Below are 15,841 nucleotides of genomic sequence, written 5' to 3' on the forward strand. Positions count from 1 at the left end.
GGAGGGGGTTGCTGTTGGAGCAGTAGAAAGTTAGTCATAATAGCATTCCGTATTCAAGGACTTTTGCCTGCGTCTGATGGGGACTGCCTGAAGATTGTATCCGGTGGAGTGTGAAGAGTTGATTGGACAATGTGATGAACTTGTGGGTGTGGGGCAGGGCTGTGAACTCTTAGCTGGGTGGGGAAAACCTGGAAGCTTCAGATTCAGGTTTTCCCATATGTGCCAACATGACATCTCTAATAAATTGGAACTTTGAGGAACCTCAGGCCTCAGAGCTTTATTTTGTTGGGGGTGTTCCTTGGAACCCTGACACAATGGAGGCACTAATTTATCCAAATGTACTGGACATTGACAAAATTAAAAGATATAAGGATTTACTAATTAGCCAAGGTGAATTGAAAACAAGGCAAGAATTAAAAGAACAGGGTACAGACATTGATTGGTGGCCTTACATGCAAATACAATCTAGATATAAGACAGATTTAATACAATACGGATTCCAAAGAGAAATACACGAATTAGATAAAATTCTTCAAGGCACAGAAGATAAATTGATTTTAAAAAATTATAATTATTTATTAAGATATACTGTAAAATGGAGGAGGAGGTAGTTAAAGAAAATATGATAATTTGGGCAAAAAAAATCAGATATAACAATGAATTAGATAAATGGGAGTTTTGTAATGTGCCGAAATGGACAAATTTACAAAGGAGATACAAGAAAAAGAGGAAACAGAATATTATATAGTGTGGGAGAAATGGTATGAGTGGTTAGACAAGAGAGATGTCGCAATCCACTCGACACCTCACCTCGCTGCTACGATCGAGGATTCAGCCGCTACGGTCAACAGCAACCAGGGGCGGGGTTTAGCGACGGGAGTGTCGGAGACTGTCTACACTGCTACACGGTGGTGGGGGTGCTTTAGATAACATAGGTGTTCGGTCACGGTGGCGGCCGGGGAAAGGGATTATTGTCTGCCTTCTCGCTGTACTGGGTTCAAGGACGGCGGCGCATGCGCAGTAGACCCGGAAGGGTGGTGGTCATTAATACCTCGCTAGCGTGCTATTTAAAAGGCGTTGGGAGGCAGCCGCTCCCAACGCCGACTTTGTGTATCCGCATACCGTCAGCTTTGCCGTGCAGCGTGTGAAGGATTGTGCCAATAAAGAAGTTGCAGCAAGCCATGGTTACGCGTGCTCCTTTCTCCTTTTCACACGGACACGCAACGCATAGTTGATAAGAGATAAAAGGCAAGGAAAGATTAAATAAGGAAGATATAGGTGTAGAAATGTAATAATAAAATAAGAGGAAACAAAAAATGAAGATTGTAGAAATGAAATTGTGTACACTGTTATTTATATGTATATATGTAAATAAATTAATATTAGAATTATATGTATAAAGAATACATTGAAATAAGGGAGAAAAAATGGATAAGTAAGAAATGTTTTACCGATGCGAAATTGTTGGAAAGAAAAAATTGTTAAAGAGTCTTTTTAAAAAATGTTTAATAAAAATTATTTATAAAAAAAAAAAAGGAAAAGTGAAGAGTTCCCTAAAGAGGAAAATGTAATTTAAAAAATATTAGAATGTGCAAAAATGGATAAATTATCACTTAAAATTAAGGAAAAGGAAGAAACTGAATATTTTTTGACATGAGACTTATTTTATCAATGGTTAGCTAATAAAAACAGAAGTTAGAAACATGGAAATATAAGAAAAGGACTAATGTTATAAGGGAGATTTGTTAAAATGGATAAGTAAATATTATTATTATTAGTGTTGTGGCCCACCAGCTGCCAGCGGAGCTGTCGACAGAATCAGATGATGAGGAGGTTGGGGAGGAATTTGGGGCAGTTCTGGAGTCTGGGGAAGGCTCTGATGGATGCTCTGCGTCGGATGCAGAGATAGAGCCAGGGCCGTCTGACATTTTCCCGCCACCGGAGAGGCAGCTGCCTTTGGAGGCTGATCTGAGTGAGGAGGAAGAACAGCTGGGGCCTGTTCCAGATACACGTATGCGCAGAGCTGTTAGGAAAGGTGAACAATGGAGGACAAGGAGTCGACTCGGGAAGCAAAGCACACATGGACGCTGAATGGCCCCTCCCTGGCTGGGGAATAAATAGAAGGAAAGGGGAGTGGTTGTTGTAGGAGACAACAGTTTGTATTTCTGAAGATTTTGCTCATTGTGTTTCGTGCCACAAAGACTGCTTGCCAGAACTTAAATTGCAGCCTTTTGGCTGGGAGCTCATGGCCTTGCAATTATCGCAAGGAACTGATAAGGTCTGTTACTGCAGTTAACCCCTTGAAGGACTATTGCCTGGACTTTTTGGTGGGTGAATACAATCAATTCACAAGAGGTAAATAAAGGGGTTTTTCGTGACAAGGAGTCTGTTTCTTGCTTCTGCTAAGGCTGGGTCAGAACAATTATAGAATTAATACCAATGCAATGAACATTGTTGTAAACACCTTGATTATTATTTCCTAAAAAATTTTGTACCCAGACAACGCACTGTTTAACTGAAGATGGATTTTTTATGTTATAAAATAAAATATTTTTTAAAAAGGCTTGGAGGTCGTGGAGTTCACTCCCTTCCCCAAATGAGAGGAGGAAGACCAGGGATTGACCGACAGCTATTCGGATGACCACCCCTTGGTAAGTGGCCCCCTTGCACCCATAACCATGCCCATAAAATTACAACTCCCAGGAACTGGACAGAAAGCCTCTTTAAGAACCCTTCTAGACTCAGGGTGCACCAGGTGCCTGGTGAGTTCGGCTCTGGTGGCGAAACTGGGGATTCACCTGAGGAGGCTAAAAACCCTAATTGCATTTTGCCAGCTTGATGGCTCCGTTGTGGGAGGCATTCCTGCCATGTTCGTCACCAAACCCTTAGGGATGCAGATGGGTGCCCACTCAGAGACCTTAAGCTTTATAGGCACCCCGGGGATGGAGAGGCCCCTTGTCCTGGGACTAGCCTGGTTGAAATGGTGGAACCCAAGGGTGGACTGGAGAAAGGGACTATTAAAATTCTCACCAGGTGGCAAGCCCCAGTGTAACCGAGAACATTTGACTAAGGGAGTCTTATGCCAGGAGGTGGGAGCCGCAATGCAAGAGAGACCCCTACGGGCCATCCTGAGGGAGTACTGGGACCTGAGGGATGTCTTCAGCGAAAAGGGGTCGAACAAACTCTTCCCATTGGCTGATGGACTGTGCCATAGAAATTGTTCCAGGGGCCAAGTTACCGAAACCAAAGCTCTACTCGACTCCCAGGGAATTAGATGATTATCCAACCATCTAGGTCCCGGATGACTGCCCAGTCCTATTTAAAGAAAAAAAAGGATGGGTCTTTGCATCTCTGTGTAGATTATAGGTGTCTGAATGCCATTTGCGTGGAAAATATGTACTCCCTTCCCCTCATGAAAGACATACTGGCCCATTTGGTGAAGGGGAGGATTTTCACAAAGTTGGATTTGCAGCAGGCGTACTACCGTGTTAGAATCAAAGAAGGAGATGAGTGGAAAACTGCTTTCAACTGCCCACTTGGCTGTTCCAGTTCAGATTGCTCCCGTTCGGGCTGCAAGGGGCGTCCACAGTATTCATGCAGCTAATAAATGAGGTCCTGCATGAACATCTGTACAAAGGGGTGCTGGTGTATCTTGATGACATTTTGATTTACTCAGAAACAAAAGCTGAACATGTAAAACTAGTTAGGGCTATCCTACAGAAGCTTCATACTGTTAAATTGTATGCTAAACTATCCAAACGTGAGTTTCATCAGGACAAAATTGACTACTTAGGCTATAGAATTTCCCATGAAGGGATCGAAATGGACCCAGAGAAAGTGCGGGCAGTGTTGGAATGGGCACTGCCCCGCACCAGGAAGCAACTCCAGAGCTTCCTAGGGTTCGCTAATTTTTCCAGACAGTTTATTCCTTCTTTTGCACAAATTGCCCTCCCCATCATGAACTTCCTGAACATGAAAGGTGGGGGGACGGGGGACAAACCTAGACCCAGCCAACCACTGAAATGGACTGTGGAGTGCCAGGCAGCATTTGAAAAACTCAAACGGCTCTCCTCTGCTGAGCCAGTGCTAAAATACTCGGACCCAGACAATCTATTTGTTATCCAAGCAGATGCCAGTGATGTAGCAGTGGGGGCCACACTGATGGAAGAGAATGAGAATGGACAGTTACAGCCTTGTCCATACACGTCTAAAAAATTAACTGAAACCGAACAGCGCTGCACTGTGTGGGAAAAAGAATCTTATGCTGTTAAATGGGCACTCCTTTCCTGGAGGCATTTCTTGCAGGGAAGTTATTTCCCTTTCCAGGTTTGGACCGATCACAAAAACCTGGAAGCCCTGAAAACCCCTTGGAAACTCTCCTAAACAGGCACGATGGGCCCAATACTTTCATCGCTTCAACTTTACCTTGCACTACCTGTCAGGAGGAAAAAAAATTCCTGGCTGATGTTTTGTCAAGGATGCCTCAGTACAACAGCTCTAAAGTAGAAATAGTCAAACCTACGCTCCCATTGCACCAGATGGCAGCCCAAGTGACCACGAGGGCACAAGGAAAAGAAAAACCTGCTGTGGATGAGGCCACAGCAGCTGCTTTTAAGGTCGCTCTAAAGGATGACACCTGGTTTAATTCCCATAAAAATGTTTGTTCCGTTCAGGATGGACTGGCTTGGGTAGGGGCCAAGCTGTATGTGCCTGCCAGTCAAAGACTTAAAGTTATGCAAGTGTGCCACGACGCCAAATAGGTGGGACACTTTGGATTTGTAAAAACTTTACATCTCATAAAAAGACAATTTTAGTGGCCTTCCCTCAAAAAGGACATTGAAAGCTATGTCTCCAGCTGCCCGATTTGTGTGTCAGCAAAGCAAAGTGAAGGGAAGACACCAGGCCTCCTCCAAACGGTAGCTGAGCCTTCAGCACCCTGGACAGAGATTTGTATGGACTTTATTACAGAACTTCCTGAAAGCTCAGTGAACACAGTAATTTGGGTTGTAACGGACCTTTTCTCTAAACAGGTCCACTTTATCCCTTGTCAAAAGATTCCCGCGGCTAAAGGACTAGAAAAGTTGTTCCTACACCACATCTATCAATTACGTGGTGCTCCGCAGCAAATAATTTCAGACAGGGTCCAATTCACCTCCAAATTTTGGAGGGCCTTTTGGGATTTTTTTGGAACTGAGCAAGGACTAAATTCTAGTCACCATCCCCAGACTAACGGCGGAACTGAATGATCCAACTCTGTTCTGGAACAGTACCTGAGATGCTTTATCAACTATCAACAAGACAACTGAACCGACCTCCTGCTGTTTGGTGAGGTGGCCTACAACAATGCGGTGCACAGTAGCACTGGTTTCACTTCATTCCAAGTAGCTACAGGACAATAATTTAAACCTATGTCTGAATTGCCAGTAAAAAAATCCTGTAATTCCATCGTTGTTAGAGTGGATCTCTCAACTACAAAACACCTGGCCCGTTATACGAAAGGCCCTTGCTGAAGCTAGGAATGCTTACAAAGTCCAGGCTGATAAAAAAAGGGTTGAACCTAAGTAGTTTAAAATTGGGGATCATGTATATTTGTCCACACGATTCCTCCAATCCTTACAACTCTCTAAAAATTAGGCCCTTTCCCATCAAACACATCATTAATCCAGTTACTGTAGAACTGGAATTACCAAAGTCGCTAAGAAAAGGTCACCCTGTCTTTCACTGCAGCTTGTTAAAACCTGAAAACATGTCTCCTTTGAGGCCACCACCCCCTCCTGTTCCTGAACCTTTTATGATAGAGGGGGAACAACATTTTTCAATTAAGGAGATCCTTGACTCACACACAGGGGAAAGGTTCAATACTTAGTGGCATGGAAGGATTTCCCTAGCTCCCAAAATGAGTGGGTTGATAAATGTCATGTCAAAGCCCCTAAGTTACTTAAACATTTTCATGGTCAATATCCTGACAAACCAAAGTAATTGTAACCTTTCTATGCTTTGCCTTCTCTTCCCCTGTCTTTTTTTTTTCTCTTCCAGGTGTGGATCTCCTTCAAAGGGGGGCAGCATGTCAGGTCCCTGTTGGAACACTACCATTCTCAGCAGGGGAGGAGGCTTTGTGGGTTGAATATTTTGTATGCTTTTGCTTTTGCTGTAACTGCTTGGGAGTTTGAGGGGGGAGAACTAGTCATCTGTACAGACTCCCTCTCAACTGGTTCCAGCCTGGTATTTAAGGTTGCGGCATCCCAAGGACGACCTCTTCTCACCATCCTGCCTCGGAGTTTCCAAAACACCTTTGCGGCATTTTATTGGTTACCGATGGACATGGGGTATTGGGGTGGGGGTTGAAGGGGAAAGTTAGCCTAACACTTCACGTGCAAATTTCAGACTCCGCCTGACTTCTCTGAAATCACTATCTCTCAGTAAAAGTTACTTTTGAAATGCAAACCGCTTCAAGAGTTTTACTTTCTTGAGAAGGTAGCTAAGGTACATCCTTAAACGCATGGTTTTGTGCATACCTAAGTGTGCACATGTGTCACCTCTCCTGTGGGAGCTGCATTGGCTGCCAATTTGCTTCCAGGTACAATTCAAGGTGCTGGTTGTCATCTTTAATGCCCTACATGGCTTGGGGCCAGGTTATCTGAAGGACTGTCTCTTCCCAGTTACATCCACCCGTCCCACCAGAGCGGGAAGGGAGGGAATGTTATGGGTCCTGTCTCCTAAGGAGGTACATCTGGCGGGACCCAGAAGAAGGACCTTCCCCTTGGTGTCTCCCTTCCTTTGGAACATCATCCCTGCAGAGATTAGACTGACCCCTACTTTCACACTCTTTCACAGAGCCCTGAAGCCCTGGTTCTGCCAACGGGCCTGGGGAACCCAGAGTGGGATGGAGCCCATTAAGTGACTTGTTTGATTGCTTGTTGTCGCCGGGGGTGTGTGGGGGGACAGTGGTGAAATATAAAATTTGTTACTACCAGTTCTGTGGGCGTGGCTTGGTGGTGGTGGGGTAATGCGACTGAGTGGGCTTGGCCAACTTTTTTTTCTTTTACTTTTAAAACAATTTTTTCTACAACTTCTTCGGCTGAAGAGGTTGTAGAAAAAATGTTTTTAAAAGCCTCTGACAATCCCAGCTGAGCCGCGCGATCATCAGAGGCTTTTTTTTTTTACTTTTAAAAGCATTTATTTTGGCCGAAGATGTTGTAGAAAAAATGCTTTTAAAATTTTTTTAAAAGCCTCTGATGATCGCGTGGCTCAGCTGAGCATGGGGGGCGGGCAGGGATTTTTGCTATCGGTTCTCCGAACCACCCACCGCCATCACTACCGGATCGGGCGATCCGGTCTGAACCGGGAGCATTTCACCCCTGGTGTGGGGGTGTTATTGTTTTTATTCTTTTTATATTGGGTTTTTATTGTTTGTAAGCCTCCCAGAATCACTGAGAGTGAATGGGCTGCCATATAAATCTAATTACATACATACATACATACAATAGACATAAATTTTATGATGCCTTATAATTTGGTAAATCATTAAGTTATGGTATCTTTATTTAGTTAGAAGTTCAAAAATGCTTCAAGCTATCTAGAAGTAAAGATTGAATTACAATATCATGGTCAGTTACTAACAGACAGGTAATATAAAGTCAAACGGGCCATTATTATAATTTTTTATATTTTCATTTCTGTAGGTTGCTGCTAAAACCTTGCCTTTTTATAAAGACTACTTCAGTGTTCCTTACCCTCTCCCAAAAATTGATCTCATAACTATTGCAGACTTTGCAGCAGGTAAATACTTTATATTTTTCTGAAGTCCTGAGCTTTCTTTACATTATAATACACTTCAGAAGAATGTTGTGTGCATCAATATCAATAAAACTTTTTATTTATTTTAAAAGGTGCCATGGAGAACTGGGGCCTTGTTACTTATAGGTATGATATTAAAATACTATATTCTTTCCATATTCTTATGTTCATGTTTCCATGTTCATTAATTTCCCCAAATTTATCAAGTGAGTTGTAAAGAGTTGGAATGAATTGGGTTTTGTTATGATTAGCATGAAGTAGCTAACTTGAACTGTGTTCCATCTTGGATAGCATGAACAAGTATGTCCTTTGGAAGATCATTGCAGAAATAAATATGAATAATGATTCAAGAATCATAATACTTTTGCATTTTAATAACATCTGCCTGGACATAACTAAACTACCTTCACATCCATTGCTACACCATAGTATTACAACTATAAACATGAGAGCCATGTACTTTCTTTGTTTTTTTTCCAGCATGGTCATGAAAACAACCTAAGTGTTTGTTTCCATTTTATTTACCTTTTTTTCCTCCTTATTCTTGACCCCAGCTTATTGATTCTGTATATCATTCTACAGGTAGTCCTCGATTTATGACCATTTGTTCAGTGACCATTGGAAGTTATGATGGTGCTAAATGAAGGGAATTACAACCTGTGTTTGAATGTACAGCCATTGTAGCACCCCCTCAGTCCAGTCACATGATTGCGATTTGGCAACCCATTCACATTTACAGCCTTTTGCCAAACACTCCACGATCTAGTGATTGCCATTTGCAATCTTCCCTGTTGGCTTCCCCAGAAAGTCAGTGGGGTTGAGGCAAGTCTCTCCACTGTGGTGCTGCAAATCTTCCATGCCAAAATTCAAGCAGGATTTCCAGACCCAGAGTTGAGAAACTTGCCTTTCCACTTTGGGGCTGAAAAACCCGGTTGGATTTCAGTACAGAGGATTTTCAGATGCAGAGTTTAATGAATGCAACCGTGAGTGCCAGGATTGCAGTCGTTGAATGAAGCAATCACGCAATGTCTCAATAACCGCTTCGCTGAACAATCAAGGTTCCAGTCCCAGTTGTGGTCATAAATCGAGGACTTCCTGTAGTTCAGAAATGTAAGTTAAGGCATGATCAGTGGACGTGTGCTTATGTGCGCATCATTTTGGAGCAATCTGTGACGTGTGTGTAAAGATTAGTGTAATATATAAATGTAAGTCCCCCTGGCACCATCCATTCACTAGCACCAAAGTCTGACACCATGGTTTACTTTTAGTTAATAGCGTTGTTTTCTGTTTCTTTCTGGGCAGATAGAGCCAGGGCATAATATTTACATATTAAACTGAGCAAACCAAATCATAGCTGGCTTAGGTGTACTTGGATGTGTTGGCTGCTAAATCAGCCTTTACCATAGCATGGCAAACTATCCTACTGTGTTTAGATCTAATGATGATTTATTGAAGCAGCCAAGCATTAAGCTGTGCTTAAAAATTCTGGCTTCTATTAATAAAACACAGTTTCTGTTGAAGGAGGAGGAGGAGTGGCAGAACCTGGAGGCAGAGTTAAAAGAGGGATCAGCCTAGAATCCCTACATTGCCACAAGTGAACTAAGTCCAACTAACCTTGAATCTGTTGACCCTCATCTAACCCCAAGCAGGTGTTAACTGTTAGTTGAGAAGATTTCTTGTGCATAGGTTTGAGTAGCAATACATTAGTTTAATTGGACCTTCACGTGTGGTCCTGATCTTTTGCGCCTGACAGTTGAGCATTTAGCAACTTGGTTACATATCAGCCTTATTCCAAAAACAAGTTTAACCAATCTGCAAAGCCAGTCATATCCCTTATCAATAGTAGGCAATCACATAAACTGTGTCCAAATTCACAATTTGGGGAACAGAGACTTATTCCATACAAAATTTCCCAGCTATGCTTAACCTCTCTAGTCCTTGGGCCAGGAGAGTACAGAGACACTTTCATTACATTGCTAACCTCTTCCCAATTGTTCTGTTAGGCAGCAGTAATTGTGGCTTGGCTGCTACCCAATTTCTTGGAAGTATATTGTGTTGCCAGGCCTCCACAGTGATTTCTATCATGGAGAGTCTTGTTTTTCAGCCTCCCATTCCTTTTAGCCCATTGTCTTGCAAAATGTGGGCATGACAGGGTGGGCGTGGCTTGGTCAGCGTGCTGGGTGGGTGTGTCCAGGTGGGTGCACAGGCTTGGCCCCACTGACTCAGTGCAGCCAGGTCAGTGTAGAACAAGCCGCACTGGCTAACTTGACATGGGGACAGCTCGGTGCCCCACCAGCTCACCTCCCCAAACTGCCGGCAGCCAAGCGCATGCACACACACACACACCATTCCACGTTTGGGACCTCTCCTTTGGTGTTCTAGGTGCTTGCGCATGAACACACATACACCATTCAGAGTTTGGAGACTTTTATCCACAGAGGAAGGAGAGGTCCTTCTCCCCAAGCTTGCCAGCTCGGATGTGGATAAAAGTCCCCAAGCTTGGAATGGTGTGTGCGCGTGCGTGCAGCACACCAAAGGAGACATCCTTCTCTCCAAGTCCGGACATCCGAGCGTTGGCGTTTCCCTGTCTGGTGTTCCCCCAGAGGCAAAACAGGAGGCGGAGGGCAGCACTGCTGCATGTGGAAATGCAGAGGGAAAAGTTTGCAGGAAGCAGTTTCCTCTGAGTCCCAACTTCTGCCTAGACAGATCTCTGGAGAGGAGGCGGCGGGGGAGCTGTGTGATGGAGGCTGGCGAGGCAAAGCAGGAGGCGGAGGGTGACACTGCTGCCCGTGGAAGCATGGAGGAAAAAGTTTGCAGGAAGCAGTGTTCTCCTAGTTCAACTTCTGCCTTGACAGATCTCTAGAGAGGAGGAGGAGGAGGCACGAGAGCAGGGCATCCCAGTTTTGTGCGAGGGAGGTTTGTTGGGGCAGGAGTCACTCTGGGACCATCCTTTTGCTTCTCTCCTGGCCTCTCGGGAACAGCCTACAGCACGCAAGTCTCCCCTGCCCATGTGCAAACCTGTGTTTTGGTCTATTGATTTGGTCCACTGACAGGTTAGAATGCTGCCCCAACAAGCCAGCATCCTTACCACACATGCTTGGAAATGGGGATTCCCTTTAGAGAGGCCTGGCCATCCCCCTTGTGCAGGACTGGGGGGCACCGGACAGGGAAACGCCAATGCTCGGCTATCCAGGCTAGGGGAGAAAGACACCTCTTTTGGCATGCTGCGCACACACACGTACACACACACACCATTCCAAGCTTGGGGAGTTTTATCTACTTCTGAGCTGGCAAACTGCCAATCTTGCCCGGGCTTGGGGAGAAGGACCTCCCCAAGGCAAGCTGCCAATCCTCCTCCTCTCTGTCAAGGCAGAAGTTGGACTCTGAGGAAACTGCTTCTTGCGATCTTTTTCCTCCACACTTCCATGTGCAGCAGCATTGCCCTCTACCTCCTGCTTTGCCTCGGGGTGGTGGGGGGGCACCGGACAGGGAAGCACCAATGCTCGGATGTCCGGGCTTTGGCAGAAGGACATCTCCTGCATGCACACATACACACATGTACCATTCCAAGGCTGGGGACTTCTATCCACATCCAAAGTGGCAAGATACCAATTGTGCCTGGGCTTGGGGAGAAGGACCTCTCCTTCGACCTCTCCTTCCTCTGTGGATAAAAGTCCCCAAACTCGGAATGGTGTGTGTGTGTGTGTGTGTGTGTGTGTGTGTGTGTGTGTGTGCATGGGCTTGGCTGCCTGCAGTTTGGGGAGGCGAGGATCTGGTAGGGTGCCAAGCATGTTGAGTTAGCCCATGCAACTTGTTCCATGCCGAGCCAGCTGTGCCGAGTCAGCGGGGCTGAGCTGGTTGTGCCCACCTGGCCATGCCCTCCCAGCCACACCCACCCTGTTACGCCCACCCATCCATGCCAACCTGGCCGCTGTGAGTCGTTCTAGACCCCTCTAGGAAGGTTGCAAACGGTGACCACATGATCCTGGGATGGTGCAACTGCCGTAAATACATGCCAGTTGCCAAGTGCCCAAATTTTGGTTGTGTGACTGTGGGAACATTGCAACAGTCATAAATGTGAGGACCAGTCATAAGCCATTTTTTTTGCACCACTGTCATAACTTTAAATGGTCATTAAACAAATGGTTGTAAGTCTAGGACTACCTGTATTGGACGTACAGAGTCATTGTGTTTAGCTGGAGTGGGTAACCTTTTGTGAGAGCTTAAGGGCTGCAGTTGATACAAAGTGGTGAGGAGGAAGGGATGATTTTTGTTTTTCTGGGAAGGGGGGGAAGTTTGAGGATTTTTTTAAAAAAACTATGTTAAGTTTATTTCAAAGGTTGCATTACAGTTTTCTATTTCCTGTCCCCAAATGCATGAAAATTGTGCCACTGCTACATCAATATGGCAGCTTTTGTTGGAGGTGAAATTCCAGGGACCACGTATAGTGAAATTGCACTATCAGCCATGATTTGTTGAATAAATCACAGTTGATTGGATTCAACTATGCCAGCTGTAAAACATGGTTTACAAACTATAGTAACAAAACACACTAAGTCATAAGGCTTTTTGCTTGGTTTTGTCTTAAGAGTGTTCTGTTTTCTAGCATTGGAGAAGCTAGAACAGTTCCACTGTAAGTGAAAGCTTTCAGTCTCTTCATGGCATTATCAAAGGAGATATGGGGAGCACACAAGCACGAATTCAATAAAATGTACATATATTGCTCTGTTAACAACAGTTAAGAATGTATATATAAGATGTGAAAATTGACATTTTCTTCCATAATTTTTCTTAGAAATGAATGCATTCTTTAATGAAAGTGTATACAGCTTTAAGTATAATCACAGTTCCAGCTTCAAATCTTGACTACTTATAATTGCGATCACTTTTAGGGTGAATTCTCTCAAGAAAAGATAAGAGAAAGAGTAAAAGTCATGGTTTTTAACAACAAGGAAATAATAATTATATTTTAGTTCTAGTTGTTATCTACATATTTTTAAAATGTTGAACTCTTTGCAACAATACAATTCTCCAATAATTTTGTGGGCTGTTTATCCCTTTTCTCTGCATTTTGTTACACTTTACAAAGGTACATGAATTAGACTCTACATAATAGATCATATTGGCTATCTGCCCAGTACATTTGGTCCCCAAGCCTTTAAAAAAAATGGCCCAATAGAGTTCACACTGCAGATAGTAAAATTGTTGAGCTACAAGTTCCTGCCTTTACAACCAAAAAAGAATAAATGCCTTGTAAAATAGAGGTGTGTGTGTGTGTGTGTGTGTGTGTGTGTGTGTGTGTGTGTAAAACAAACCTTCCCCACCTTTAAATGCAAGTGTAGTCTGGCACCTGTCTGCATTGGTACAGTGCTGGTAATAATATCACCGTTTTGTATTTACTAGTTCCAAAACAACAAAAAATTAAAACAAAAACTTATTCTAGTCTTATTACCAAAATAACAGTGTCATCATGCACATGTTGTCATGGCCCCATCAGAGCACGGTTCAGAGGAGGAGAAGTTGGAACCTGGACCGTCCAACAGGGATGGCACATCTCCTTTGGCATGTTTAGAGAGGCCAGGGGCTGAGGATGATGCTCTCAGGAATGCCGTGCGAGATGCAATCAAAACACAGCTACAGCCTTATTCAGCACTTTTGGCACGCTGGTTTATTCGCATCCGCATCCGACTACACACTGTGATTCGTAAACACGATTGAAATCGGTGCTATGTTACACCAAGAATGGGGCGTTTATATAGCCCATCTTTCCATTAACTCATTAGGACCGCGCCCTTGTTTGTTACCACGCCCCTCTTTTAGGGGCGTAGACCGTGCCCTTGTTTATTACCACGCCCCTCTTTTAGGGGCGTAATTGGTCTTCAGCGTGTTCTGGAAGGTGCTGCCGCTGTGTCCTCCGGAACGGCCCTAATCCTGTCGCACCCGATACCACCACCCCACACCCCGCATACGGCTGCCTTCACCCAGTGCCACCACCACCAAGTATGTATATGTCCCTCGATGCTTTCAGCACGCGTTAGCGATGTCGAGCAGGTTGCTAGGCTCGACAGGCGGCTCCCCTTTCACCACGTGCCCTTCTGTAAGAGATAAGTTACACGTATTAGTAGATCACCGTGGTTTGTGAGGATACATTCTATGAAACCGTCGAATCAGTTGGTTTGCTTTTACATTACTATGCGGTATCCAAGAAGCCTCTTCTACTGGATAACCCTTCCATTTAACAAGGTAAGAGAGGACCCCCCTTGTCCATCTAGAATCTAGGACTTCATCAATCTCATAATGGCCCTCCGTTACCGGACCAGGACGGTCGAATACTTGGATATGTTTGGCGGGTTTGAGAAGACAACTATGAAATACGGGGTGGATCTTCCCCAATAACGGAGGTAACTTTAGTACTACAGTCACAGGATTTATTATTCGTATCACCGGAAACGGGCCCAGATATTTTGGTCCCAGTTTCCTACTAGGAAGCCTTAATTTGATGTATTTGGTAGAGAGAAATACCATGTCCCCTACCTTGAATGGTTGAAACGGTGCTCGTTTCTTATTCGCCTGGCTTTTATATGCGAGAGTTGCTTTTTCTAATGCCTCTCTGACCTGGGGCCATACCGTATTCATCTTATCGGCCCACTCATGGGGCATTGGCGATGTTGTCGGTGGTTGATCTAACTCGGGTATCGCTACGAAGTCTCGTCCCATTGCCACCCGAAAAGGAGTGAGACCCGTACTGCTATGAACTGCATTGTTATAGGCGACCTCCGCAAACAGTAGCAGTGAAGACCAATCGGTCTGTTGATATGAAACATAGCAACGAAGGTATCGCTCTATCATTGCATTTCCTCTCTCTGTAGCCCCATTGGTACTAGGGTGGAATGCCGAACTGAGGCCTTGCGTTGATCCAATAGCCGAGAGGAAGTTCCTCCAAAAGCGGGCTGTAAATTGCACCCCTCTATCAGAAATAATACGACGGGGTACCCCGTGTAACCTATAAATGTGTTGTATAAATAGCTTAGATAGCTTACGAGCTGAGGGTAATCCTCGGCATGGAATGAAATGAGCTTGTTTAGAAAATAAATCGATAATAGTCCAAATAACCGTGTTCCCATTGCTGTCTGGCAAATCGACTATAAAGTCCATCCCTATCTCCTCCCACGGTTGGGTAGGTGTGGCTACAGTCTGTAGTACTCCCAAAGGTTTTCCAGGGTGGGATTTGGCCTTGGCGCATATGGAACAGTCTTGTGTGTATGTTTCTATATCTTTCCTCATATGTGGCCACCAAAACTGACGCCGTGTTAAATGCAGAGTTTTAAGGAAACCGTAATGCCCAGCCGATTTATTATCATGGCATCGGTGTAACACCAGGCCCCAGACCCCTTCCGGTACATACATTTTGTCCCCTTTCCAGGAAAACCCATCCCTATGCGTGAGCAGGTGTTTGTTTTCCTTAAACCAGCTATCAGTGTTTAACTCCCTTTGCACCTGCTCTTTCCAGTCTATTGTAGTCTCTGTGGTTACGGCTGCTGCAGTCCTACCACCGTTGGGCACCATAGCTTGTACTATCTCATCCCGTTTGCTCTGGAATTGAGGTATCCAAGAGAGAGCGTCGGCCAAGAAGTTCTTGCCACCGGGCATGTGTTTTAGCGTGAACTGGAAACGCTGAAAATAATGTGCCCACCGGACTTGTTTAGGAGACAGTCGTCTGGGAGTTTGTAATGCTATAAGGTTGTGGTGATCCGTCCACACCTCAAATGGTACCTGTGCTCCTTCCAAAAGATGCCTCCAGGTGAGAAGAGCCCAACAAACAGCAAACGCCTCCTTTTCCCAGATAGCCCAACCCCTTTCTGTGGGACTGAATTTTTTGGAGGTGTACGCACACGGGTGTAACTGACCTTGGACATCGGTTTGTAACAACACGGCCTCTACCGCAACATCACTTGCATCCACTTGTACTATGAATGGTTTCGATTGATCAGGATGTTGTAGTACGGGTGCCTCAGCAAAACAATGTTTCAGGGTTTCAAAAGCT

The 15,841-nt window shown here is 44.6% G+C and overlaps 1 protein-coding gene across 1 annotated transcript in view; it reads left to right on the forward strand.

Moving 5' to 3' along the window:
• Positions 1–15,841, forward strand: part of NPEPPS (aminopeptidase puromycin sensitive) — a 398,753-nt gene that overhangs the window by 201,238 nt on the left and 181,674 nt on the right. Inside the window, exons 6-7 of the mRNA XM_070944668.1 lie at positions 7,683–7,779; positions 7,890–7,923. Coding sequence (XP_070800769.1) covers positions 7,683–7,779; positions 7,890–7,923 — 131 coding nt within the window. The remainder of the gene's footprint in view (positions 1–7,682; positions 7,780–7,889; positions 7,924–15,841) is intronic.

The sequence above is a fragment of the Pituophis catenifer genome, unplaced genomic scaffold, assembly GCF_029215685.1.
Source record: "Pituophis catenifer annectens isolate HBS135680 unplaced genomic scaffold, rPitCat1.0.hap2 SCAF_5, whole genome shotgun sequence".
Classification (NCBI taxonomy): Eukaryota; Metazoa; Chordata; class Lepidosauria; order Squamata; family Colubridae; genus Pituophis; species Pituophis catenifer.